At 39.3% G+C, this 24,449-nt stretch overlaps 1 protein-coding gene across 3 annotated transcripts in view; it reads right to left on the bottom strand.

The window, feature by feature from the left end:
* Positions 1-3,228: 3,228 nt before the first annotated feature.
* Positions 3,229-24,449, bottom strand: part of klhdc8b (kelch domain containing 8B) — a 232,759-nt gene continuing 211,538 nt past the window's right edge. For all 3 annotated transcript variants that reach the window (XM_085145129.1, XM_085145131.1, XM_085145128.1), the window contains exons 6-7: positions 17,693-17,794; positions 3,229-5,486 (exon numbers count right to left, since the gene is read on the bottom strand). In XM_085145129.1, the coding sequence (XP_085001255.1) occupies positions 5,290-5,486; positions 17,693-17,794 (299 nt within the window). In that variant the 3' untranslated portion in view covers positions 3,229-5,289. The remainder of the gene's footprint in view (positions 5,487-17,692; positions 17,795-24,449) is intronic.

Raw genomic sequence — 24,449 nt, 5'->3', positions numbered from 1 at the left:
TATTAATGCTGCTGTCATGAGAAGCAGGATCACAATACATTTTGGCTTTCAACCTGTATTGCTAGAACACATTTACATAGACATTTACATATGCTTGTGCATCACTTGCTCATGGTCTTCTAAAACAGAACAACACGTAATTAGCTGCTACCTGTACTGAAGCATCCTGATCTTTTGTTCTGTTTCTCAACCTGCTGTCAGACGCTGCAGAGGGATCTTACTGCAGTGAGTACACAGCCTAGAACATACATCACATCAAGAGCCAGAGAGACAGACTCTCACGCCGAAGGACAAATTCTAGACTTATGAGACGTCTTCTCAGTAAATCCATCATACCATGTTAAGGTCAGAGAGGTGGGAGATTTTTTTTTATTTATTATTAAAATGCCAGTAGAGACCGCAGGCCAAAAGAGAGAGCTAGCTCTAGAAAAGTCCCAGAATATCTCAGGAGACTGCAGTGTGGCAGGTAAACTGGATCCAATAGCTGCAGCGACAGAAAGCTTGCATTGTACAACCTCCAGAAAGCAATAATAGATGGTGAATGTGTCATGGTGTCAAAAAAAAGCTCACATGCACCCACACAGGCATAATACCAAGCATTCCCACAAGCAGATACACATGAACAGCTACACATGAACATGATTGTAGGACACCAAGCTGGCTAAAACCCCTTAGCCCCTTTAATCTCTGCCTGACACTTGTTTTTATGAAACAAGTCAGGCCGTTTTAGCTTTGGATGTGTGGAGACCAAATCGGACACAAAAGGAGGGTGAAATTTGCAATTATTGAAAAAAAACCCATCAAATGCATGCTAATGTTGCTCAGTTGCCACTGGAAAAAAATGTACGTTTAAAAAATGAAAAAAGAACTACTGTAAGATATATATTTGTTATTAGCAACTAAATAGCTATGAAATGTGAGCTTTCACTTGTAGAGGCAAACCCATCCTGGGTTCTGATTGTCCTTTAAAATTTTCAGGTTCACATCTGCCTGTGGTGGAACAGAAGCCCCTCCTGTGGTCTTCTTCCTGAGGCTTTTTCCCTATCTGAATTAGGGGTTTAAGGACACATGGTGAAACATGCTGTACAGACTGCTTTGTTATGATTTGTTAAACAGATGTTTGTTAAATTACGGTATGTAAGTACAATAAATTAGCTTTAGTTTTTTTAAATAGGGGGTTCTTTCAGCAGATTGTCTTTCTGCTGTTTTCCACCTTCTTACCACCTGCAGCAAACAGCTGTTTCCACATAAAAAGCACTGATAGCTCCTCAAGAGCTCGTGCAGGTTGCCAGAAAAACGCCTCCAAATTTTGCTGTGTGTCAGCTGCCCCCAAGCTAAAGTATGAACCAAATTAACTCTGCTTATGTCCATTAACCATCACAGGGCCAGTCTCACTGTCAGTTACTCTCAGTGGCATACTGTAGTATTACAATACATACACATATGTTCCCTGAGCCTTGTTAAGATTATTGTGTAAACTGTCAAGACAGCTAATTGTTACTTCTGCTACTGTAGCCATGAGCATGGGAGTGTAGTGAAAAAAGACAAAGAAGAAGTGTAAAAAGAAACTAACAGCTGGAGATATTTAAAAAAAAAAAAAAAAAACAAGCGAGACGGCCAATTAGACAAATTATGACCTAAATTTAAGCCAACCATATACTATGTGGGCAGATTACATGCATGTAAATATACACGTTTTACCAATTCTACAAATTCTTCTATTCTACAAAGTCATTGTTCCAAAAGACATCCACGATATGGCCAGGCATCCATACGGACAGAGTCCTGAAACAACCGAGCTCTTGAGAAAGAATGTCCAAACGTCCAAACAAATGTATCCAGACGAACCATGCATGCATTCACGCTTGCTTGGCTCTGTGTACAAGCAGGTGTGTGTGTGGTGTCTTTTCTGTGTGTGTGCACACATGCATATATGAGCTTCTGACTTGTACCTAACGTACTCAATTAGGTGCACACAGTGCAGCGCCTAAAATAACTGACTGTCAGCTGGCATCTCATCTGAGCCCCTGTGCCTGCAGTGCTCTCTCACAGCAATACATGCGTGAGTCTGTTAGCACGGTGCACCAGGGTGTGGGCCAGAAAACATATGAAGCAGGTGGAAAGACAATGAAGGAGACGTATGTGTGTGTGTTTTCATGTGTCTTAGTATGAATAAAAGCTTATTGTGGGGGCCAGAGACAGCTCTTTCTTCCTCTACTCCTGTGTGTCTCCAAGTCTTTCTGCGGATTAAGTCAATATTTCACTTATTTCAAATGGTCTGGATGTAAGTGATCAATATCATCTTTAAATGTTAAACCATGTCATTATAGTCGGTGGGTTATATAAAGTATTTTTGTGTATTAGTGTCTCTACTAATGTTAGCTAGTGCCATTATTTCTAGTGTCTTCACTACTGTTCCTGCCTACTATGGCTATAATAGAAAAGTTTATAATTTAGACCCGAGGTTAAAAATTCTCAGTACCAAACCTGCTAGGCCTTAAAAGAGTGCTGTGTTACAGTAAATGAATACAGTAAAAGCTGCTGACAGAATTTGTGTTTGCATATTCAGCAATGCCACCATTATGGGAGAACATGGTTCAGCAGAATACATAAAGACCAGTAGAGACTACATGCTGCACAGTGATTTCCTTTGCTTGCCCAAACTCTGTCCTGTCCGCAGGTCAGCACATCTGTCACAGAACATTGTGTACTGCAGCTTTCTCCATTAACTCTTTAACGCAAAGCCTCACCTTTGCCCAAACAATCTAAAATCTGTCTTTTTCAGTGTGACTTGATGAGGTTACTGCATTGGTGGTGGCTTGGAAACGTTTGTAGCAGCTACAGATGTTGAAATCACGGCACTTACAGTAGATTCCAGTGAGACCAAGAATAATTGGAAACTACCAGTCCTAGAGGATAGTGGTCAGCCATTAATGTCCTTTCTTTTATAACAGAAAGCATATAAGAGACGGGTGTTACCGTTTTTAAATGATCTATGTGTTAAGCCTAATCTTAGCCATTTTGGTAAAAGCTAAAATAATGGAGGGTGTTTTTGTTTTTCTTGTGTGTTTTGTTTTTTGAGTGGAGTTGGAAAGTATCAGCTAACAAACCTCTGCTAACTTGGTTAGCTTGGTTAGCCAGCTGCATTAGTAAATAATTTGTAATTCAAAGTGACGTTAAATACAGTGATAATTTTGGTTTGTGAAATTTTTTTTTAAAACCAAATACTTAATGAAAAAACAGAGTTACCTTTAGTACACCCTAAAGCTGAACAAGAGGATGTCAATCAGAGAGCCTCTCCCTTAATCTAACTCAGACTGGTGAGTTTAAAATTGGCCAACAGTAAAGCTGTCATTAAGCTATGTGTTCAAAATATATATTTTTTGTACAAGGCTGTAACTATGTTTATTTCTGCTGTCTGGCATTTTAACATAGGACTCTATAGGGATTAAAACACCTTTGGCCATCAGAGGAGCTGCAGCTTCAGGCACTTTTAGGCTTCTTTTTAATTTGCCTTTTTTTGCGCAAAATATCTAGCTTGCTAGCTTGCTAGCAGACCTATGCCAGAACACACTAAAGGAAAACCTTCAGTGGAAGGCAGACCAAGATCAGCATATAAGCACACATATCATCCTTGCTGGCTATAAAGCCAGATTGCAAGTTAGCTAACAGATTGCAGGCTAGCTGACATTAGCCAGTGGTAAAAACACATTTACACATTATATTTGTACAGCTTTCTAACTATTTTGCCCAACACTGATAACTAAATACACTAATTATATTTTATGTAATCGATAATGCGAGAAGTAGCATATTTTATGTTTTTTAAGCAAAAAAGCCCCCAAAATATTGTTTGGATCCTACTGAAAATGCAGACTAAGAGCAGAAAAAAGACTGCAGAAACTTTCTGTGAACTTCTTCAGTTTTGTTTCCTCTGCAAGCCACAAACTTTTCAGTCTCCTTTCCTTTTAGCCACACAGACATGAATATTTTATATTCACAAGACAGATTTTTTTTGTTGTTGCCAGAAACACCTTTAAATAGACAACTCTGACATCTATGTTCATGTGGCGAAGAAAAAACTATGATGATGTTAGCTCTGTCACGCCCAAACATCATATTTCAAATCACTTTTCTTTCCATAGAAAACCATGAAACTGTCCAACAATACTCATGTCAACCCTAATTCTTAAATACTGCATGGTTTTAACTAAATACATAAATGTCCTCACATGTTTATACTTACAGAGTGATAAAACTGCTAGAATCACGATTGTAAAATCCTCTTCCCAGTGTATCTGCAATCTCACTGATATGAAGTTAAAATAAAAATTTGGGTTATCTGGATGCTTCTGTGCAGCACATTTGAAAAGCCCTACATTTATTCTGCCATCAACTACATCTGCGTGGTACAATGTAAAGTAGCTCTGGAAGTGATTGCTGTGATGCACTGGTGGACAGATGTGAAGCATATTGAGGTGATAAGCTCAATCGGAGCCAGTTTTTCAACTGAAATGAAGGAAACACAGTGTCTGACTCAACATCCATCAGTGGTTGTCTGATTGTAGAAAGTAGATGGGCTTGCAGCTGCATGAGTTGCTCGTGGTGCGTGACACCAGGTCGTGGTTGCTTTACACGCATATACACAGAACAAAACAAACCAAACCAGAAAAGTGAGAAGCCAAAACAGTCATTCGTATTCTCAGAACCTCAACTGTCTAAAACTCAATATAGTGTTGTTTCTAAGGTCATAGAAAAGTGTCTGAGCTTGCTGTTGCAGCAGTAGGGGAGAGCAACAAAGATATTCAGATATGGCCCTATGTTCCTTTATTATCCAGAAAAGTACCCTGCTTTTATTCAGAAAAATGCTCAATAGTTCAAAGGCGTGTTATTTCTTCAGACACGGTGTCTGTTTTTTTGTTTTGTTTTTTTGCTCATTTTCTTCTTCCTTTGATTTCCCCAGAGTAAAAAAAAAAGAAAAAGAATTGTCAGTTTTCTGTCCTTGCCAGTCACAGTAGTCCACTTGTATGTCCTTAATCTTGTATTCATCCAGAGATGTCACAACCTGTCTCCGCAGCTCCTGTCAGAAAATGTTTGTCGAATGTGAAAAAGAGTTTCCCACAGCCCGGTGCACTAGACGAATCCATCAGCCGGACATAAAGGTAGAACAGCACAAGCAGGATCTGTGGATCCATTTCATGTGTTTGTGTCTCTGTTCACGCACATGAAGAAAAATATCAGTGCCAGTTTGCACATATTCTTGCTCGTGTGTTCGTGTGTGTCTTTGTGTCACACTGCTTCCTGCATGCACAGGGCCTCCACAGCATTACTGGGTCCCTGTGAAACTCCACCAATTACAAACAGCATGTTGGTCGTCTGCAGAAGAGCAGAGGAGCAGCGCGCGGTGGGCATGGGCGCCACGTACTCCCAGCGCCGCTTCACTGGGTTATAGCTCTCCACCGAGCCCAGCGGCGAGGGTTCATTTCCTGCAAAATGAAAAACGGACATATTAGAATGATGACAGTGATGCTTCATGTGGGGAAGTAGGACCATTCAGAGGCTGTATATTAACATCCACTGGCTGAACAGTCCAGACAATATTTCTTCAAATAAAAGACATATATAGAACATAAGGAGGTATTTAAACCTGGACACTTAATGTCAAAAGCTGACATGTTAATTTCGATGCAAATGCAGGTTTTAGGAGCTCCAGGGTTTGACTCTGAGAGGGGCGCAACAAAACTATATATATAAAAAAACTAAGCCAGAGGGTTTATTTAAGAATGAAACTTTTATGTCAGCTAAGACATGCTAGGTCTCAACCTGGATGCTGATTCCTCTTTCTGAGGCGCACTGTGATCTACTGCTTTTTCTCTTTCCCCCACTCTCCTCCTCTTATACATCAGGATGCACTGTTTTTTCAGTTTCTATGGTGACCAGCATCACAGCAAGTTTGGAAATAATACGTTCTGGTGAGTTTATGTTGTGTATGTGTGTGTATGTATCTAAGAAGAACTATCATCTTCATTTTGTTAAAAGAACTAAGTGATAATGCCGAGTCGGTCTTTTCAAAGCCATAGCCTCGCTCAGGCCGTGGTTCCTTCATCATCTGTAGAAGACACACTCATCACAGCTCACACACACACACACACACACACACACACACACACACACACACACACACACACACACACACAGAGAGAGAAACATATTCCTTGTTGCTTTGGATCTCAAAGGCTTCCTTTCATTTGTTTGATTCTCAACCCACAGACGTCATGTCAGCACTCCTCCTCCTCCCTTTGACCTTCACTCCTCATCATGACTGCCATTATTCTTCCCTGTTATCTCCTTTAACACCTTTCCCATTTTACATTACTAGTTCCTTTTTTAATTCTTCCCGGCCTCATTTTTCTTATTCTCATGCCTCATTTCTAATTCTTATCAAAGGCTTAGAAACAGTCTTTCTTCAACATTACGGTTCTTAACCCTGCTTGCGAGTCCTCCTCCACCTGCTCTGTTCATTCTACTCTATTCTTTCTCCCATCGAGTCCATTAAACCTCCTGTTCTCAGCTCTCCTGTTCTCATTTTGGCTTTTCTTTTTTCCACTGCGAAGCCTCTCGTCTCAGATTCTCTTCCTTTCTTCTGTACCTGTCACCCCTCCAACCGTCAGCCTCAGTGCATTGTTCGCCTCTCCTGTTTTCTTGTTCTTTGCCACTTCTGAAAATTGCTCTTCTGTTTTTTTCCTGCTCTCCCTTCCCTTTTGTTTAGCTTTATGTAAACACAACACTTAAGCTGCTGCGTGTACAGTAATGGAGTTTGAAATAAAATGACTCATCCCATTGTAGTGACATAAAAAATTACCTTCATGAGTAAACTTTTTAATATAATTTTTACAGTCATGACGTTTCACTATTGTTTACCATATGCCTTTGAAGTATTCTTATTTTATTAGCTTTGGGGTTAGTTCCACTCAGCTGGAGCTATGCAATCAAAGATCTATTGAGTTTTCACTGATGGCGAAAACTCTGAGTATAACTGAAGAATGGTTTCTGAAAACTAGAAGAGGAGACACCCCAAGGACAAGACAGCTGGGTTTTTCTTTATTTTTCATAACAATATAAATCAAATTAATGAACACAGAGAGCAACAAGAGAAGTCGTGATTGTAGTTCAGTACTGAAAAATACATCCATCCTACGCTTATTATGCTAAGACTTGAAAAAAATCCCACGTTGAAGGGAGAGACCAAACCATGAGAGAGAGCCCGACAGATTGAATCTCATTACAACAGAAGTGAACTGTGGTTTTGCACTGAGCTCTGATAAACTACATTATAAATCATATCCGTTTATAATGATCCCATTACCCCTCAAAAAGGTATGAAATTAACACTGTCTTCTTTTACGTGTTTTTGCAAAGTTTCATTGAGATTGACCCACCAGTTAAGGAGAAAAAAGGATACATACAGACACAAATATGCTATGATTGTTATAGTAAGATATGTGATGTAGCCACCATGACACCACATTAACAAAGTAATGCCATGAAGAATTACTGAAAGTTTGCACCATCCCCATCTTTGAATTAAAAGCACATTTGCCACCATGATTAAATTGGTGTTCTAACCCACTGGGGCCTGGACTCTACAGGGCTTCTGTAACGACCTTGTGGTGTTTCCAGCTCATTCAAGTTCTTTTGGAGCTTTTTTACCCCACTCAGCTGACCATAATGAATTGCACCTTGACATTTATTTGACGTGCAGAACATCAGCTACAGCAACCAAGTTTTTAGTCAACAAGATCATAACATGCTCCATGTTATCATGATCATGGGTGATCTGTATGCGGTTAATCACAGTTTGGGTGTGCTTTGCAGTGAACGCACCATGCTATGTGAGTGTAATTGCTAATTTAAGTGTGGTTCAACAAAAACCTGTGAAAAAACAAGCCTAATGTTGCAAGGGTTAATGCTCCAGTCTCTTGTCTAATTTCTGGCTCAAGTAAAAAAAACAATAACTTTTATAATGGCTGCAAAACTGAAGGCTTTAAATAATGGGTGAAGTATTGGCAAATATATCTAAGTCGGCCTTTACTTGTTTAGAAATGCCATGCCATAATATGTTCTGACCCTTTATAATCAATCATCACAACATGTACGTCTTCTCTTTCAACTGACCAATTGAAAAGCACGCCCGTGTGCATATTTCTTTGCATAGCTGGTACTCTTTTAGAATCACTTTCACTGCTCAAGCATGGAGCTACACCAGCTGCAGCACAGTTTCCGTCTGGTTTTCAGGGTTAGCCTTCCTAAGGTCTTTACTGTTCACCTGTTTCTGACCGCCTGTTGTTCCTGCTTTCACTCGGGACTGCAGGTCAAACAGCAGAGCTTGTATTACTGCCTGATCTGTGCTGTAAACAGTGCCATTACATGCACTCTTTTCAGCACTTACCATATTTTAGTAGCTAATGCATAGCTTACAACCTTGACCTTCTTGCCTCCTGTTCTTTATCACTACAATTTACATTGTCAGTGGGCAAAATGCTGCAATCATAATTTACCAGAGTACAGGAAGAATGCCACATGCCCTCCTGCCAGCTCTCTGGTTAACAGTAAAATGGTGGAAAGTTTTACTGCTTGCAGACTTCCACAATGTGACTTGACAGGGTTCAGAGCAGGTCAGAATTTACTCTCACAGGTAGCTGCTGGGGGATACAATTATAATATAATATACAATTAGATGCCGACATCTACTGCAGCAAGAGTAAGGACTTCATCAGCTCATTTTTCTGCTGTCAAAACAGAAGAGAAACTCTGATTAGTGTTGATTTGTTACTCTATAGCTGGTTACTAATTAAACACGCCAATTTGTAAGAAAAACATCTTTCAGAAGAAGTACTCTGCTTAACAAATGTCCAGAAAAAAAGACCACTGAACAAATCTATTCATTAGAAGGGGGTGTTTTTCTTTTTGTCATCCGCACTATCAGTGTGGTATGAAAAGGTTAATTTGAAGTTTTGCCCATAGAAAAACTGCCCATGTGAGCCTTTTTCTGAACTACCTCCCACAGCAGTTCAGGAAGGGCCCAGTAACCTGGCTCCAGATCTTCTGACTTCTGAATAACTGCAAACCTCTGGCACCAGAAATGCTTTGGTGCAAAAATCTCTGGAGGCTAATCTGACACCAAACACAACCTTAAAGTCTAAACTGACACAATTCTTATTTTTAGGTATATATTCAAACATGGATAGTTAAAAGCTACTTTTAGCATCAGGACATGAAGAAATTATTGATAATCCCCTTTTTAAAAAATCTAAATCAGCATATAATTATCTGTTCTGTGCTTCATTAACCTGTCATGATGGGGTTCAAGAAAACTTGCATCTGTGTTATAAACTAGCACAGGCGTGGCAAATAGTACAGTGTCACTTTGCATTAACACAGAGTGGCAGATTTATTCCGAGGGTACTCAGCTTGTTGAAATACAGAGATTTATCTGCTGACTGACAGTTTAAACCACATTAAGTTTATATATTTCTGTCTCTGTCACTGTGTTATTTGTGATTTTAGTTTGAGTTTCCTTTAATACGATTTACTTTAAGAGGCTTAAAATGACAGATGAGGTCAAAGTTGTGTCAGCAGTTTTCTGCATCTATGACTCTCACAGATGCAGAACATCTCATCTGAATACATAAAGATCAGGAAGTATGTGTATGCAAAGTCTGTGTGTGAGAGCCCATTCCTAATGGCTGTTTTTGAGGTTCATGTGCATGCAAACACAATAATCTGATTATGAAATGATATCCATGAGCCCATAACTGCATCTCAAGTCAGTCCTCGTGTGACAAGTCGTATCTAATTATAATTTAGGTGCAGATATCAAGTTGCCAGGCGTTGTCATGAATTAAACAAAAGTACAAGGCGGTGCAAAAATACAAAATGCTGGGTGCGTGGGTGGAGGTGGTGAAAACAGTGTTACTATAATGGATACAAATACAGAGAAATGCACAAAAAGAGAGAACATTGTGTTCTGTTTCAGACTGAAAAGTACAGAAGAACATCAAAGACAAACAAACGTTATTTAAAACTGTCCTAACTGGTTGTAACATAATTTGGCCTCCTCCAGCACGCCTTTTAAAATAAGCCCTTTAATAAGATGGGTACTAAGAAAAAACAATCAGTGAAAAATTACATCCAACCTCATCACTGAGGTACACAAATTCTAACTGTTTATCATCTGACCTGCTTATTATTAATAGTTGTAGTATTACAAAAATCTAGTTAAGTTCTTCCAGCTTTGTGACTTCATTTTTGTAAAGACAAATTGAGCTTGATTCATGTAAGAAGTATTAATAAGATCCATGTATGTATTCCTTCCATGAAAAACCTGAGAAAAACTCACCCACAAAAACCAAACAAGTAGTCTTAAAATTACTTTAACTGTAACATCCTTTCTAAGGGAGGACTATAGGTAGGTGGAAAATACTGGAAACTAGTTGTGGCCATTTCAGAGGTGGTGTGACGTTGGGTGAAGACCTGTCTTGACTACAGATATTAAATATCTGTAGCTTAGGTAACAAAACCTCATACATGAAGACACAGATATGCTGATGTATTACAGATGCCAATAGCAATAACTGCTATTTTAATATGAGTGACAGAGAGGAGAGCAGTGCTGAGCTGATTATTTGCTTTAGTGTTTACTTTAATTATTTTTTTTACCTATACAAATACTGTAAACTACATGCTAAATTTAAAATTTGAAAACTACTTCTAGCTTCTCCCTTGTCACAAGGGTTTTATGCCCTTTCTGATGCAATCTCTTAGAGACTGGTGTTTCTCTACAAACATTTGTCAATGAAGTTCTAAAGAGCTTGCAAAATGCAAGCAGGGTACTGTAAAAGGATGCCACGATAGCAACAAATCAGTTCATGAAATTTCTATTCCACAGTTAAGTGGTATTATTGCAAAGTGGAAGTGTTTAGGAAACACAGTAATCATGAAGTGACAGGCCATGTGAAGTTATGGAGCAGGGTCGACACGAAAACTGAGCAGCTGGAGCTTCATGACATGGATTTTTATGGTTGAGCAGCTCTTGTAATGTGTAGTTGGCCCACTATGCTTGTCCTTAATGTTTAGTTTCTAAATATTTTTCTGTCAATTGAATTTACACATTAGTTAAAATATCCAAGACAACAAGCTAAATATAGCTGTTGCAATATGGTACTGTATAGAAGATGGTAGGGCTGGGCGATATGACCCAAAATTCATATCTCGATATATTTTACCTGGACGGCGATATAAGATATATATCTCGATATTTTTTTAAGCCATAAAGTAAGAACAAAAAGAGAGTTCTTAGTCAAAGCTGTGTCCCAGATGTCACACGGCACTTTTATTAACATAGAGCATAGATGTACATAAAATTTACTCAAAAATAAATTATGAGCATTTAATAATGCAAATAATAATGCTCCATAAATAAAAGAAAACAATGTTGTTTTTGTGCACAACAAAAAGCTCACAATTGTGCAGTCAAAATGTAAACTAAAAGATGCAGAGCATAGTAACAAAGACAGATTTCACAGCTGCTCTGTTCCCAACTTCTACTGTGTGACTGACAGCATTGAGTTTGAAATCCTCTTCGTAACCACGTCTCTTAACAGGTGCCATTTATGGTCCTTATACACAGTAGGGTAATATTACGTTGAAGCACAGTACGTATCACTCCGCGAGGCTCCTCGGTAGCCGTAATGCTCTGACAATCCATCAACCGGTGCAGCACCGTAGCTTACCAAAGTCGTACTAAAACATTTTTTGACAGATTGCTGAGCGCTGTGTACCACATAAAATCGCTTCGCGGCCATCAAGCACAACCAGAATTCATACATAAGGCGCGCTGTCAACTTTTGAGAAAATGAAAGGATTTTAGGCTGTGCAGCGCCTCTGGGCTGCATGGCGTTAGCGTGGTTAGCTAGCTAACACGTTGACGGCGTCCAGCCCCACGCACGGGGCGATGCGCAGTAACTCGTTAACGGAGATTTGCCGTGTCCATCTTGTCGCTTCCTGCAGGTGAAGCGATGGGGGAGGAGGGGGAGTTGTGTTCAGTGAAGGAGGGGTGAGGCCGAGTAATGTTGCGTAAAGACAAAAGTGGACGAAAGAGAGGCAAACTTGCGGCTCCACAAGTATAGTTATAACGTAACATAGACTATATCGATATAAAGGATATTGTCACATCTTATATCTCGTATAAAAATATATCGATATTTTTTAAAAACTCGATATATCGCCCAGCTCTAGAAGATGGATATAAAATAGATGTAAAATTGCCCAATGGTTTCTGATATTGCATTTTGAAGACTCATAATATATATTTGGCTGCCACCATATTCAGTTTTTGGATGCAAAATTGACTGTATTTAGACCTTGGTCAGCAAGCTATATCCAAAAACTCTATAAGTACATCACATATGTCTGCTGATGAATACACAGTGGCAGACTAACAGTAGAATTTCACTCACCAGAATTAAACTGTGGTCTGTATCACACAACATTGCATTTTATTTGTCAGATAATTCCATAAAAAATCATCTAAGAGGCACCAATAATACAAACATGGTGGAGAGGCCCAGCTCAGTGATTTTAATCAGAGGACGTGAACGTAATCAGTTTTCTCATTTGTGTTGAATATGTTGAAATTCCAGCAGGCGTGGAAGCAAATGTGGAGTAACCATAAAAGCAGAATAAGACATTTTCTGCATCGCTTACTAAAGTGATGCTAAAATGACACTAAAGTTTGCTCTTTACTATACTGTGTCATTACTGATATACAGCTCAATGTAATGTCTTTGCAATTATATAGTGCTTTTCAAGTCTTATTGAGCAGCATTTTAGATTACAGATCACATTTTAGCAAAACATTCATAGTGTTTAAATCCTACACACTTCAAACAATTTATCTATCCGTCATGAATTCATCTAACATGCATTTCTTAGGACTGTGGGTGAAAAGCCTGAGGCAAAGGACAAAACTTACACAAGCACAGAGAGAACATCTAAATATACATACTTTCTATATGGCTTATTTGTATGGATATTGGTGTATATAGTCATTGAAATTGTTTGAGAAAATGTGGTGCTTACACTAGATTTTAAAACAAAGCTCCTAACAAAGCCTTGTCTGTGCCAGCTTATGTGTTCAGCATGAGTGAATCTAGTGAGGGTAAAAAAAGAGCCACTTTCTTAACTTTGAATAATTTGACTTTATGCTCAACATACTGGTCTTACTTTGTAGTAACCCCTCTGGGTAGTACACGGTTTGCTGTACACCAGATGATTAATAATGCTAACTGGGAATATGTATGTTTTCCATTGAGGTCATGTATCATAGTAGGAACATTAAGGATCTTCACTTCTACAAAATTGCCAAGCGGACTGTTTGTTTGAAGAACTTTATAATATAGATAATGGATGCCAATAAGAGCAGACTTAAGCTTGGAGTTGTTCGCTTTTGGGTGTTTTCGAAGCTGAATTCTACATGATGGTGTTGCCCATCCATCCAACCATTTTTCTACTGATTATCCAGGTTCAGATCACAGTTAGCAGGAGTCTAAGTGGAGACACAGAGACCTTTCTGGCCACACTTACATTCGAACATGGCATTCATTGTGAACAATCGATGAAGTCCAATAACAGAACACTTTCTGAATTCAGCTGATTAGCAGATCATTCCTCCCAATATTGACCTTCAGGGCACACTGTCATTACCCATGTGAGCATAGAAGTAACCCAGTAGAACCACCACCTATTGTCTGCACAGAGAATCTTCAAAATCTCTGCTTTCTTAACCCTTCGTCAATTTAGCTGCATTCAAGAATGCCTTCGTGGATGTGTTTGCCTTTTTTTATTTCCCTAGTGAACAGGCAGAGGGAGGGAAATGTGCCATGAACCAGAAATGACTCACAAGCCCAAAATATCATCATGGATTAGATGGCGAGCCAAGCTCACAGCTGACATTACCACAGAAGAAAATACAACACGTCTACCTCTTTCCCCTCGCTCACATACATTTCATTCTTTCATCCAGCTCAATCCTCTTTTCCCTTTCTTTCTCCATTGGCTGTTGAATTTCATAACTGTCTCTCTCAGCAGGACAAGATTGGCGTTTTCCTCTCTTTCTCACATGGTCTGACACACACACACACACACACACACACACAAACACGCACACACACACACACACACACAAACACAAACACGCACAGCTGTCAGGCCACATCATTGACTGCCACTCTGGATCTGGGGCAAAAAAAACAAACTGCATAAGTTTTTTAGGCCTAGAGAGAGTGTTAGAGCAGCGGTCCCCAACCCCCGGGCCTCGTTTGGTACCGGCCCGCGAGAGTTGAGGCTCAGGTGTGAAATGTATGGTTTTCAGGGTTTTTATTGGTTTTCAGCGTTATTTTGTTATCGTTTTTATCGTTAACTCGGTTTTCCTGGGTCTTTTCACGTGTGTTATGAATAAATCTTCTTTTTTTTGGTACCGGTACTAGTTTTATTTTGTTGTATTTATCCGCGACACCTTAAAGGCCGGTCCGTGAAAATATTGACGGGCATAAACCGGACCGTGGCGCAAAAAAGGAAGTTAGAGTGTCCAGTTAAAAAAAAATCTAATTCTTTACATTAATGGTGCTGTAACTTAGAGTGACAAATCTATTTGCAAAAGGGGAATTGCAACTGTTAGCATGCAGAGGAGGAAGCTGAGAAAGATTGTGTTATTCTCCCCAAGCTTTTCATTTCTCCTCACACTGCAGATGTGTCAGATGTTTTCTCTCGGACATTAATGATGAGGATAAACATGATGGAAATTTAACCTAATAAGCTTAAGCTGGAGCTAAGCTGTGTTGATTTCATAGTAATGAAAAAAATAACTCTTCTCTTCCTGTAACTTCCTGCTCTGTGTTGCTGCTGAGGTTGTCTTACAAGAACAAACAGCTTTTGAATGCATCAACAGATTTCATTCTATAACTCTGGGCTTTACATCGGTTTGCGTGTGTTGATACAGCTTTGTGGATATATAACCGAGGCTGTTCTTGCGGATGCATGCAAGTGCAAAAGAAAAGAGGGTCAATATCTGTTTAACAAGCGTGTCACTGTGAAAAATGCTGACCTGTGATTAATTTGTAGCATTGCTCAATTTCACTTCACACTGTATTTACTTTAACAAATGCAGCTCAGTCAGGGAGAAAATGGAAAGTTAATGGAAAATTAATTTGCTGGTTTGTGAGCCTGTGTGTGGCCTTGATGAGAAATGAGAGTTGTGGTCTGCTCTGACAAGTTCAGTGTAAATGTTGAGGCCTTTTATGATCTGATGATCTCTTTAATAAACAAATAATAACAATTAGTCAAGCCAAGGCCTTGCTCTACATGGTGCAATTTAAGGGTTCCAGATACTGAGATAATTATGTGCTTATACCTGGATCACAGATGGTTTGACTCTATTTGTTCATTTAGAAGGAAAGTTGCAAAACAATGCAGTTTTTTTTTCCCTGAATGATCACATTCTTCAAACAATTCTATGTTGATGCCAGAGGTTTCTTAACAATGCCCCATCTACAGCATAGGTGACAAGTGGTTTGAATGGGAAAACTATCATATGCTAGGGCTTTCACATTCACAAGAATCCAGCTGAACATCCACAGGAGGTTTGTGTTAGGTAATCCACAGCTTGTCTAACACAGGGTTCCCCACAGCTGCAAGCCACTTTGCAGCCCACCTTCACCCCAACGTTTTCATTAATGGTTTATCCAGCTTAATCAATGTCAATCAATGTCTGGTGTTATTAAAATGACCTCTGTTCTATGCTGTTATCTGTGCTTTTGCTGCTCTGTGAGCCTCTGGCTTTGCATATATGTACAAAGAAGGGTGTGAAGCTCCCAAAGTAACTGTACTGTGAAATGTCATGGAACAGCTGGATGAATATGACAATCTTCTTTTGACTATAGTGGTCCATTTTGTTGTGAGAATGTTGTTTGTTTACTTCAGTCGAGTTTTACAAACACTAAAGATTCTCAAGTGACACACTAACGCCTGATTTACAATTCTGTGGGGAGTCTTTGTAGAGTCTGACCTCATCTAAGCAAGTGACTGACAAGCCTTTTAGTTCATCATGGTGCATGGTCCAGGTGTTTTATATGAGGAGCCACCTGGGCTTTCCCCCTCCCCCTCCTGGCTCCCCACTTATTGCTGTTGTCAGGGGGTAATTGAACGTCAGGAAAAAATGTTTCCAATTCTCTCACATACATTATTATTCCTTATATTGGTATTGATAATTGTTATTCCAGAAATGCAGGGAAAAAGTAGGTGTAAATGTACAGGAGGAATCGAAAGTGGTGAACAAGCCAATCACAACACACGCCATGTAGATGCAGTTGTTTCATAGGTTAGGGCGTTCAGAGGGGTTTGGAGTCATGATGTAGCTACGGTGTAGATTTCCTGCTGATCCCAAGTGGCTGATTGTGACCCACACCCGTTTTCACACCTTGGCTCTTGTGATTAGGTAGAGGATCATCAGGGGGTCCTTTTGTCCCTTTTTTGGGGGGAAACTCCCTCTGGGTTTAAATCTGGGACTCTCCACCATTTGACCCTTAGAACTGAAGAAGCTTCTCGGATGAGAGGTGAAACATCTTCAACCAACTTAAAGACCAAACCAACTCTTTCTCGCTCTCGCTCTGACTCTTGGTCCTGTCATCTGTGTGGTTCTTATGTTCTAGTTTGGCTATTGCTTGCTTTCATGTCTGTTCCCCTTTCGTGTCCAGTCTGTTTTGTCTTCCTGGTCTGTCGTGTGTTTCTATTTCTGTTATCCCCTGTCCTAGTGTCAAGCTCCCGAGTCTCAGTGTGCTTCTCACATTTTTTGGTTTAATTACAACATACCAAGAAATAAAAAAGGCTGAATGATTTAATCTCTCTAAATTATTAGCCTACAAGTACCAAACAATTTAATGCCAGCTTTAAAAAGTTTGGCCAGCTTTATTTAAAACCATCGAAGGATGGCTGTGTTCCCATTGTGCTCAATGTTCTGATGTTCTGATGTTCTGATGTTGTTTACCTCAAGCACAACATCTAAGTACAGCATCACTCAGATGTTGTACTTGAGGTACACACACAAAGGTATTTGTGCTTTGATGAATCACCTGCTTTCACCACAACCTTCTTGGAGAAAATAGTGCATAGGATCCACTTCCAGAGATCTGTATCCCCACTGGTGATAGTCATCTATATCAACTGGGCTGCCTGCCTGCCTGTTCTGTTGGCTTCCTTCATCTGGATGTCTGTGATGCATGCATTGCACTACAATAGATCATTTTGGTGCTATGTCTGTATGGTATTAAATCATTTAAAAAAAAGGAAAATAATATTTTTATCCCTACCAGAAAAAAACATAACATGAGCAACGGCTCAATGGCAACAGGATCAAGGACACAGGATGTATACAGTACGTTCACACACCACTGAAAGGCATTCAGTGATGTTTGTCTTTTTATTTCTTACATTTGTGATTTTTACGTAATTGTGTTATATAAATTAAATAAAGTTTCTTTGCCCATTGTTCTACTTCTCCTTCTTGAAATGAGGCACAGTGCTGTACTTGATTGACAGAAGGCAGGAAAAAAGGATTAAATAGAACAGAGCTGCTGACCTAGACCACCAGCTATGATGACTCTTCCACCCAGGCATCCTGCCACAAAGTCAGCCCTCTTCTCCCTCATCCTGGACATCCGAGTGGGTTTTATCCAAATACCTGCCAGAGGTGAGACACAAGAAACTGTCAGTTATCTTTCAGCACAGTCATCCACAACAGAAAGCAGTTTTCACTGCCATAGTATTTTAAAGAAAAACACAGTATATTGAGTATGTGGGGTCACAAACAAAGATGCTCTCAGTGTGTTGGGTAACAGTCAAGTTCTTCAGAATTTAAATGACTACATTAATAAATGTGACTGCAGAGCTTTCAATTACCTCATTAAACTCAGATTGAACAGTGGTCATACAAATGCAGATAAAAAATAGAAAACAAAAATTACTTTATCACAATCCCTGTTTCCAAAAAGCGCACAAAAGTATTCGTCATAATGAATGATAAAGTTATCTTTAGCATATACCATTTAAGCAGTGCATTAATATGCAGCTGACACAACAAAGTGTAAGAAAGAAGAAAGCTATTTAGTTTTCCTACCAGCAGCCCTAGTTCCTAGGTTATATAGACACTAAGTAGACAAGTAAATACACTTCCACTAACTGTTCCTTTAGGTCAAGACAAATGTATTATGCATGAGGGTTCAGTTTCTTTGTAATTGTAACAATTGTAAAGTTCAGACTGTGCTTTGCTTGCATTTCTGCTGTTTGGGGGCAAAAAGAAAGAAAGAAAAAGCCAAAATGAATGAAAAATAATAGAAAAGAAGGAACAAGAAACATTATAGAAAGTTTCTGTTAGTACAACCCATCATTTTCCTTTTTAGGTCTAAAACTCAGAACCCGGCAGCACATTATAGCTCTATATATGGAGTATCACATGTAGTGACACACTCCTTTCCCATTCTCCATGTCCTCTTTGCCAAGGGTTCTGTGAGAGGGATGAGCTGTAAATTCAATAAAATACAGCAAAATACACAAAAGGACAACAATTAAAGTTGCTCTATATTTTAATACATTGAAATGAATAAAGACTATTAATTCAATTCAAATCAATTGTATTTATCTATACATAGCAAGTTGTCTTATTGTGTTTTATGTGAGATAAGTATTACTGCATGAAAACTAGAACTTTTTCATCTTAGAGATGCACAGTGGTTTCTGCAGCTGATTGATGTGATGGGTATCTAACAAACTCACAACAAAGACTTCAACAAACCAACGTAACTCTTTAACAGCATTTTGTCCAAAATCAGATCAAAGTCTTTATGTGTGAGTTGAGCTGACCTGTCTATAGACCTTTTCAGTGAAAGAGGTTTAGTTGAGTTCTTCAGCATTGGTGTGGAAATGTGGAAAGAGTGGAGAAATGTCTAACGTCTGCTTAGACATTTAGACTTGTTTTTTTGGGGAAAAAAGTGGCAGGTTTAACTTATTTGTCCATAAAGCAATGGTTAAGATAATTACTTTTAAAGTGAACCAGTGAACAAAGGACCACATTTTTACTATATCTTTTTTTTCTTTTTAGCTAATGAGCTAATCAATGGCATTAGCGGGTAATATACTGCAATGGTAAATGGTAGATGGATACTATCTGGTAGATGTTATCCATCACCAAATTGTGCACTCCCTGGTGAAGAGCTCAACAGTAGTTAAATGGGAATCAAAGTGCTGTTCTCCTCAGTACCTTTATGTACTATCATGATGTTTATCACAGCTAGCATAGCGATGCTGGCAGTATTGCGATGAGAAGAATGATAGTAGAAGGATAGTGATCATGATAGATCAACGGGTGGGCAGTTGAATTCTTGTGTGGGCCTTAAATAAGCTTTGTTGCATATTGTCTCACAGATGGCTGCCACTAAATGGTCACCACAGAGCAGTTATCTCACCTAACAGAAAGCTCGTAAGAGCACTTGTACTTATGGGCGCACAGCGCTGGGAAAAATAAAATCTTCCCAACAGTGAGACAGTCCAAGGCTGGAGAGAGAGCTTATATATAAATAGATGGAATTGTCTCTGACAAACCATTTTTCTCTAAACTTATTTCTGTTTACAGCAATCTTTGACTTGGTTTTTGAATTTTCAATGCACAACTACACAGGAGAAATAACAGAAAACATCTCTTTAGTTGGAAATTTCATTTACACATTTTTTTAGGGAGCATGGGCAACAGAGACAAAAAATGCTATCAAGAAATAACAGAACTGTTGCATTTTAAAACATGTTCATCATGCTTAGGAACTAAAATGAATGAGTAAATTTGATTTACTGTAAACAGTGAAAGGCCTAAGGTGAGGCGATAGGAGGAGAAGCATACTGTAATTTCGAGATAACAGAAATGTGTTGCAGAGCTGTTGTAGTGCTTCCTGTCAGGAAAGCAATAGCAGAGTTGCAGTGCAGCTAAATGGTAATCTCTGAATCAAGGGAGGGGGAGGCAGAGCCACCAGCAGACCATTAATAGATATGCTGGCTGCACCAGATCAGATATTCAGCCATGGAAAAACGAAAAGGCCAGATAATGTGCAAATATTGTCCTGACATATGGGAGGAGAGGAGCGAAGAGCCGAGCATTCAAATAAGCATGGAACTTTTGCTGCACTCTTCTTATCCAAGTTCTGTTTGTAGATATTTGACAGAAACAGCTAGGGCCATGCGTTTGTGTCTTTCTCAGCTATCTAAGATTCATTTTAGCTTCTTTGCATTTCTGATGCACTGATAAATAATTGTGTGTTTTGACCATCTTTGAGGAAAAACAGACGAGATGGGATCCAGAGATCCCCGAGCACCATGCATTAACTAAAAACTGTCCTCAGTCAGGATTTCATTTCATGTTCCATAATCAAGAAAGGGTCCTTCAGTGCATTTTTTTAAAGAACACAAAAGTGTGAATATGGGGTTGTGCAAAATAAATTCTCTGAGGTCTTCTGTAATGTATGAAGGAGAAGAGGGAGTCCAGTTTTACAATAACTGGAAAAGTGTTGGGTGTAACACATTCCAAAGTAACATGTTACTGTAATCACATTACATTATACAGTAATGCAGTAATGTAAAAATGTTAGGGAACTAAACATTATAGTTAGGGTAATGTTGAACTAAAATGCTTTTTCATTTCTGCGCAATTCGGCTGCAGTCAGCTGGTTTTAGTTCATGTGCAGGAGGAAAAAAGTGAAGCAGCCTAATGATACGATCCAAATTTAAATTCAAGTTCAAGGGTCTGTCATTTTGACAGAGAGCACACATGGCAAAAGAGGTAAGAACAGGGTTTCCTGGGAACAGAAGCACTGGGAAAGGTTAATCACTGCATGAGGTAATGAAATTGCTTTTAAAATCTTTGCTCTACAATGCCGATAAATGTGAGGAAGAGGAAGGAGTAGTAGTAGTTTATTTGTCCTTATTAGGAAATGACTGCGTTACAGCAATGGAAAAAAAAAAAAAAAATCCAAAACTTGATGTTATACAATAAGGAACTAAAAATCAGTGCTGTGACTGTGGTATGAGGTTGGAAAGATCTCCAGCAGGGGCTAAAATTGATGTTAGAGGAAGTTCTCAGCCGCATATCCTGTTATCATTTGGATAACTTCTTCATCAGATGATGGCAGAATTCAAATAGTGAGTTCAAGCCTCCTGGATTCAAACAGCAACAATAATTACCACAAACCTCATTGCCAAGTTATGGATCATTCATAATGACGTGGCTGACTTGTCGTTTTAAAGTTCTTGAATTGGGTCCATCCAAGTTTCATAAACTGAATACAGGAGATTTTAAAAGGATACCTTACTGAGAGTATCAAACTCTCCAAAGCACCACCATCTCTGGCTCAAGAGTTAGAAGGAAGCACTTTTGATGTACTTGAATTTGTGTAAGAATCTCTGCTAAAGAACCAGGTATGTTGGTTCTAGTGTTTAAGATCACATCCTTTTTTTCCTTTTTCTAAATTTCTTAGCTTCTTTAACCCCAACACAGTTCATCAGAAACAGTGCAGCTGTCCCATGTTAGTCACTTTAGGAGGAAATAACATTCAGACCAATAACTTCATGCACTTTCTATTATGTTGTACTTTATTCATTAGTGGCTCAACCATGGGAGATCTGCAAGCTTATGTGGATTTCTTAAAGGTGAGGAAAATCACCTTTAAGTAAGCCACAAGGGCTTCAGTGCAATAGGTAATCATTTATAAATCTTTGAGTATAAAATAAAAACAAAACAAAACATAAAAATACCAAATTTTCAGTGTTTTCCACTGCATCGCCTTTATCATATCAAACTGAACAATGCTTTGTGTGCAGACAGGAGATGGCACCTGTGTGTGTTCTCACATAGTATATTCTCTCACACAGCCTCTCACAAAGTTTGTCATGCAGAGAGCTACCAAGAGACAGGGTGAACCATTCTCACATACCAAAAGGAAAACTCACATGGTGCATTTTTCACTGCTGCTTTATCCTTTAAGAGGACAAATGAGCCACTTTGGGGAGGGAATGCTGCAATTTGTCAGCACAAATTATTAATTCGAAGGGCTGCAGCCAGCTGTAAACATTAAAGAAAAGCAGGGAAAAACCAATATTTTACTTTGACTAATGTTTCTCCAAGCGGTTCGGGATCAACTGACTGCTGTAAACACACACTTTCTGTCTGTGGTGGTGCATGAGAGGAGGTGAGTTGAGTGGCATGTGGGGCAGATATATGTCTGGTGGACTCAGCTGGAGGAAAGGAGAGTGTGTTTATTTAAAGCTCGAAATCAATCCTCTTCGTTCTCCTGTTTCACCCTCCCAGATACTTCACTCTGTACCCATCACCATGTTCAATAAGACAGGTGCACACATACTTAGAAAGGCATATAAGTGGAGAGCAGAAGCACATACATGCGCACACACCGAAATCATATAAGCCACAAGTCTGTAAATAGATGCACACACATGCACACAAAGACATCGTTGTATTTACAATCTCACCAACAGCACATTCCCAGTAAATGGGTAAAATTACAGCCTATCTCACCCTGTTTTCAACATGATCACAACGTAGAAATGGGAAGATATTGGCAAGAAAACAAGGTAGTGATGACAACATCCCCTCTCTGGGATCAAAACCTGGGAGCCAAGAATGCGTTTAATATTGCATGCACAAATGAAAGTGCTACACTGCATATCATCGAAATCATAAACTGTTCCAGACACCAGTCAGCAATCATTTCTTTTTTAAGAACAATAGACTTTACTGACATTTGCTGCATCTCATAATAGTGCATAGTGGCCACAGTTCTCCCCGTTTCAGATGACAAGAAGGTACATCTAAACAAAATCCTGCAGGAATTGTAAAACTAAACTCCCCACAGTAAACACCAGAGCTACAAACTAAGCCAATTCATTGCTACAATACTGCAGCTTTGTATGAATAGCTGGGCTTCCATACAAGTACTTTGTATGGATTTTGGACAGCGATGACTGTTGTACTGCAATCTCAGCTTATCACTCCAGTTGAACTTGGTTGATACTTAGAAATGAAAACAGTTTTCAGCAGCAGTCAAGGATTAAGCCTAGTCCCAGACTGAAAGGAAACCTTTAATTTATCTCCTCTGAAACAAGTTGAATCTAAAACTAGGCTTAATTTACGCCTGTGAAAATGAGCCATCTAGAGGATTTCTGTCTCACTGTGCAATGGTGAGTTATGAGACGTCTCTTAAATAGGGGGTCAGTACAAGTGTAGTTGACATTATGGAAATAACTTCTTCAATTGGTATTTTTAATGTAGACTAGCAGACATATTTTGACCGCATGCAACCTCTGTGTTTGACAGAAAAGTTGCCTTGTACTTCCTGAGTAACGTCAGCCATGTTTTCTTGTTATGGTCTGTCTCATTCAGTCATTGTCAGTTAAGGTCTTTACAAACTTAAGACAGTTTTCCTCAAGGTTCAATATTTTCTGCCTCTCTTAGGAGTGTCTTGTCTACATTCTCTGTTTAAACATTTATTGTCCTGTTAAAGGATTATTTGCTGGTCCAGTATAATTAGAATCTGGGTGAAAACCACACCATTGTTCCAGAATGTCAGTTTTGACTAAAAGAGGCAGTCTCTCTCCAGTATTTTGACATAGACCTTCCCTGGCTGATGTATGATCACCCTAGTTGAACATAGCAAATTGTGGACAATCCAATTCTTAAAGAGGGGAACCACCTTCCTAGTCTGCCAATCCAGGGGTACTGCCTTCCACCTCAATACAGTGTTGCTGAGGCATGTCGGCCACAACAGTCCCACAGCATCCATAGAGCTCTCTACCCGGCGCTGCCTCCTCCAGCTTTTCTGAAGAAAGACCTTGGCATTTAAGACAGCCAAGAGATGTAATCTCTTGAGTGGGTCCTAGGACTGCTAGTCTCTTCCTGGTAGGGTATGCTGGCTTCACAACTCATCTTGGAGGTACCCAGGACACATCCTAGTGAGATCTCTATACCACCACAACTGGCTCCTTTCCATTTGAAGGAGAAGCAGCTCTACTCCGACTACCTTCCCAATGACCAAGCCCCTCTGTCTATCTCTAAGGGAGAGTCCAGACATCATTTTCAGGAAGCTGATTTCCGCTGCTCGTATCTACAAATTCATACAGTGAGGCAAAAAAGTATTTAGTCAGCCACCGATTGTGCAAGTTCCCCCACTTAAAATGATGACAGAGGTCAGTAATTTGCACCAGAGGTACACTTCAACTGTGAGAGACAGAATGTGAAAAAAAATCCATGAATTCACATGGTAGGATTTGTAAAGAATTTATTC

Source organism: Neolamprologus multifasciatus, chromosome 20, assembly GCF_963576455.1.
Source record: "Neolamprologus multifasciatus chromosome 20, fNeoMul1.2, whole genome shotgun sequence".
NCBI lineage: Eukaryota > Metazoa > Chordata > Actinopteri > Cichliformes > Cichlidae > Neolamprologus > Neolamprologus multifasciatus.
The sequence above is the reverse complement of the archived record's forward strand: the minus strand, read 5'-3'. Positions and strand labels throughout refer to the sequence as shown.